This window comes from Camellia sinensis, chromosome 4, assembly GCF_055761805.1.
Source record: "Camellia sinensis isolate YWXY chromosome 4, ASM5576180v1, whole genome shotgun sequence".
Classification (NCBI taxonomy): Eukaryota; Viridiplantae; Streptophyta; class Magnoliopsida; order Ericales; family Theaceae; genus Camellia; species Camellia sinensis.
In genome coordinates this window covers 40,914,475-40,919,128 of record NC_138964.1, presented here as the reverse complement: position 1 = coordinate 40,919,128, position 4,654 = coordinate 40,914,475, and the positions used below count along the sequence as shown (strand labels likewise).

Sequence of the window (4,654 nt, the reverse complement as noted above, 5' to 3'; positions counted from 1 at the left end):
GGCATGAAAAAATCCAAAAGGAATTTTTGTAATTTGAAGGATTAATTAGATATATCAAATTGTGAACAAGAAACAAGAGATTCAAATCATCCATACATATAACTGTGTGTAATGTATGAGAATATATATTATCCAATGATTTTATTCTCCCAATTGAAAGAAAAATAAAGATAAAAGATAAATTACTGTTTTGCATTATTACGTTGCATACGTATAATTTATTTAATAAGAAGAATTACAAAGAGCAAATATTGCCAATTTAATCCGTTTCAGTTGATTCTTGGAAGAGTAATGCTTCAGACTTGTCGAACCTTTCTGAGGTCTCGCGGAATAACACTGCCAGTTGTTTGATTAAATTTCTCTCTATTGCGATAATATCTTCAAAATAATTGCCACCACGCCAAAAGCCACCGTTAAAATGATGTTTATCAAAACGATTGTCATCGCCGGGTTGAACTATTTGGGGGAGAGAGAACCAAACCAAAGTGAGAAGGTCACCGCCTTGTCTGAGGAGTTGAAGATGGTTATCTTTCTGAACCTTCATTGCTGCATAACATATCATAGTCAACCACATTGTACTAAGTATTTCCCATCTCTCTCCCATTTTCTTTTCCTTCAACTCTAATGCAAATTCGCGTGCCTCCCTTGTGGTCGAATCAAAAGTTAATGGTAAGTCTTCTAATGCTCGGCAAGCTTCGCTTACATTAGGCACATTCTTACTCTTGAGAAACTCTTGGAGATCATTGATCAACTGGATCCTGTGACTGTCTGAGCTGTGACCGGGGTAGCCAAATTCTCTCCGTACACTAACGCCCAACATCGAAGGGCAAATGAGGAGTAGATACATCATGTAATGTGACAGAGTTCTGCATGTTTCCTTAATACTAGCTTGCCCGTCATCTCCGTCTGCAGAGGTGGAGTTAGTACAACTGCTTTGACAAGTATTCGAGTCCCAATGGTAGCACATTTCTGTTGCGATGTGCCAAACAAAAATTTTAGAGTGAAAATGTACCTCAGCCGAATATGTCATGTCCCCTTCTTCATCATTCAGTTTTTTAAGTTTGGTAGCAGAACTAGTATTATGGTGACGCATAATAGTATTTTTATCAGCCAAGTACTTTATGTGTCTCAGAATCATGCTAGGTAGTTTAGAATCAGATTGGACATTCACACAAGTCTTGTGCATGTACCAGTTGACATTGTCCAGAATACCAGCCAACCACTCAAGTCTACTCCTACTCCAAGTCGTCAATGTCATTAAAGGCTTGAACTGTTTTTTGAGGCAAAAACCAAGTAGATCAAATTGCCCCATCTTTTTAGACCACCTTTTCTTTTCAAGCATTCGGAATAACCAAGGAAACCTTTTTCCCAATCGGGCCACCAGTTGGAGATGTTTGTTTTTAATTAGCCAAAGAATTGTCCATTCAGAGAACAATAATAGAGCAACTGCATAAATCTCCAAAGTTAGAGCTCCTACCACTAGCACGCCTGTGATGGCAATATCAACCGTGGAGTAGTAGTGTTGTTGATTCCTAAAAGTGAGCCAGAAGTATCCTACCAACACACACACTGTACAAGCGAAACTGATCGAGCGGAAAATGCATCCTACCTTGGTATAAGTTACCACTGCCTTTGTGTACCACAAATCATACATCAACCCCATTTCAGCCTCCAATGCTTTCCAAAGAAATATTTCATCACCCACACAATGGTGTATCATAAACGTTGTCTTATCAGGTTCATATTGCTCCATATATTCCTTAAAATCCTTAACCGATTTTAGGCCCAGCAGTAAAGCACTTACATATTGTTTCTCTCTAGCATAATAATTATCTAAATGTGGATCATGAATTGATCCAATCGAGATATGGTCATAAATCGGAAGAATGCTTCCCGATTTATCATTACTTACTGACTTGAGAACCCATGTTCTCTCTCCATACTTAATAATTCCAGCCACGAACGCCGGAATTGACAGAAAAGAAAGCAAGGAATTTCTCCAAGACAAAATAATGACATAAACTGCCACAACAGTTTGAACACCTAATCCTATGAAGTGCCTCAACCACAAATTATTATCCTCTACAGAAAAAGCTCACTACAACAAAAACATACTTTAGTGGCACTACCCTAGTGGCATATTTTTAGAAAATGCCACAAAAAATGATATTTAGTGGCACGTTTTTAAAAAATGCCACAAAACGACAAACATAAAAGGCTCTAGTGACATTTCAATGAACAAGTGTCACAAAACTACAACAAAAACGTACTTTAGTGGCACTACACTAGTGGCATATTTTTAGAAAATGCCACAAAAATGATATTTAGTGGCACGTTTTTGAAAAATGCCACAAAACAACAAACATAAAAGCCTCTAGTGACATTTTAATGAACAAGTGTCACAACACTACAACAAAAACATATTTTAGTGACACCATACTAGTGGCATGTTCTTAAAAAATGTCACAAAAATAATATTTGGTGGCATTTTTTAGAAAAATGTCATAGAGCCACAAACATACAAGGCTCTAGTGGCATTTTAATTTAAAAAAGTGTCACTTCACTACAATAAAAATGTCACTACAACAAATTTATGCTTTAGTGACACTACACTAGTAGCATGTTCTTAGAAAATGTCACAAAAATAAAAATTGGCATTAAATGTTTTAGAAAAATGCCATAGAACTACAAAACATATAAGGCTCTAGTGGCATTTAAATAAAGAAATGTCACATCAATTTTATGACATTTTATAAAATAATTGCACAAAAAATTATGTTCATGACATTTACCAACAGATACCACAAAACTTTAGTTGCAATGGCATTTTTTAAAAAATGTCAGGACACTAAGTAGGTGGAATTACTTTTTATGGCACTTAGGTGAAAAGTGTCATAAACAAATATTTTATAGCATTTTGAGAAATGCCACTACGCCAAAAACTTTCCAAGCTTATAATGACATTTCTGAAAAAATAAAAAATGCCAATATATTTTCTAAATTTTTAAAATGCAGTAAATGATTAAAAATAAATGAATTAAACTCAATATACACTACAGGAAAAAGCATATTCGGCGACTAAATTTCCTGACCAAAAAAATTTGGTCGCTGAAAGTATAGCTTTCAGCGACCAAAACAGCATTAGTTACCAAAAGTAAAGTTTTTTGGCGACTAAACAATTTTAGTAGCCAAAAGTCTACAATTGGCGACTAAAACTAAGTTTGGTCGCTGATTATATGGGTTTTAGTGACTAAAAAATTTTTAGTAGCCCAAAGTAAATCTTTTTGGCGACAAAATATTTAGTAGCCAACAGTCTACAATTGGCGACTAAAAATAAGTTTGGTCACTGATTATATGGGCTTTACCGACTAAAAAAATTTTAGTAGCCAAAAGTAAAGCTTTTTGGTGCCAAAAAAAATTTTAGTAGCCAAAAGTCTACAATTGGCGACTAAAAAATAATTTTAGTTGCCAAAAGTGGTCATTTTTAGCGCAGGAGAACTAAAATCCTAAGGCGAGAATAAAATTTTTTGGTGACCAAAATTTTGGTAGCTGAAAGTGCATCTTCAACAACCAAATCCGATTTTGGTCGACAAAAGTTAAGTTTTTTAGCAACTAAAAAATAATTAGTAGCCAAAAGTATAGAATCGGCGACTAAAAAATATTTTTAGTTGCCAAAAGTGGTCTTTTTTTATTTTGGTAATAAATAGTTTATTTTACATAAATTATGTTCAATAAAATAATTATGTTTATACATATACTTTTATATTAATATGGATGTATGTACTATATAAATAATATATGTTGCATATATAATCATGTGGTGGTATAGAGGTGTAGTGGGAAGAGTGTGGTGTATAAGGTTTATGGTGCGGAAGGTTGGCGGTTCGAGTCTCCGCAAGAGCGTATCAAATTGTTCTGCAACAAATTATCATCATGAATGGCACTTTGATAGCGTCACGAATAGTGCCTACCATGACATTAAAGTGTCACTGAAAGGTTTTAGTCTTGATGGTGCAATGACACTTACAAGTGTCACTAACTCTTTTTTTAATGGCGCTTGATAGTGCCACAAATAATATCTATCGTGACATTAAAATGTCATTGAAAGTTTTCAGTCATGATGGTGCAGTGGCACTTGTAAGTATCTACCGTGGCACTCGTATCTACCGTGGCACCGATAGAAGTGGCACTTGTTCAAAATGCCACAAGACCAAAAAATGTCATTAGAAGAATAGTTTTGTGACACTTTCAAATGTCACTAAACTAAGAAAATGTTATAGTGGCTGTTATAGTATCTGGGCCACCGAGGTGCAGCAAAAGCAAGGGTGCCCATATCGCCCCCAATTCGCCATTAGGCTTAGCATTGCCCTTGTCAGAGAGCTTGCTAAGGGCCAGAGTTGCCACAAAATCGGCCATCAAGTAGGCTATCCAAACAATGACACCGGTCCATAATGATGGTGTGTACTTTCTACGTTGTCCAAAGATGAAAAGAATAAATTGTAAAGTGAAACTAAGGCCAAGTTTGGCATGATTGAAAAAAGAAAAAAAGTCAAAAAGTCACTATCCTATTTAAGTCACATCATCTTATTTAAGTCACATCACCTCTCTAACACATCACTTCAAACCCAACCCAAACCCAATTCATATTTCATAA

General features: G+C 35.4%; 1 protein-coding gene across 1 annotated transcript; it reads right to left on the bottom strand.

Moving 5' to 3' along the window:
* Positions 1 to 259: 259 nt before the first annotated feature.
* On the bottom strand, positions 260 to 1,753 carry LOC145823707 (uncharacterized). The gene has a single exon (XM_082923223.1). It carries the CDS (start codon positions 1,751 to 1,753, stop codon positions 260 to 262), a length of 1,494 nt encoding a protein of 497 aa, XP_082779349.1.
* Between the last annotated feature and the right edge of the window lie 2,901 nt (positions 1,754 to 4,654).

Coding starts and splice junctions, on each gene's coding strand:
- LOC145823707 (XM_082923223.1), bottom strand. CDS start 1,753: ATGGAGCAATATGAACCTGATAAGACAACGTTTATGATACACCATTGT.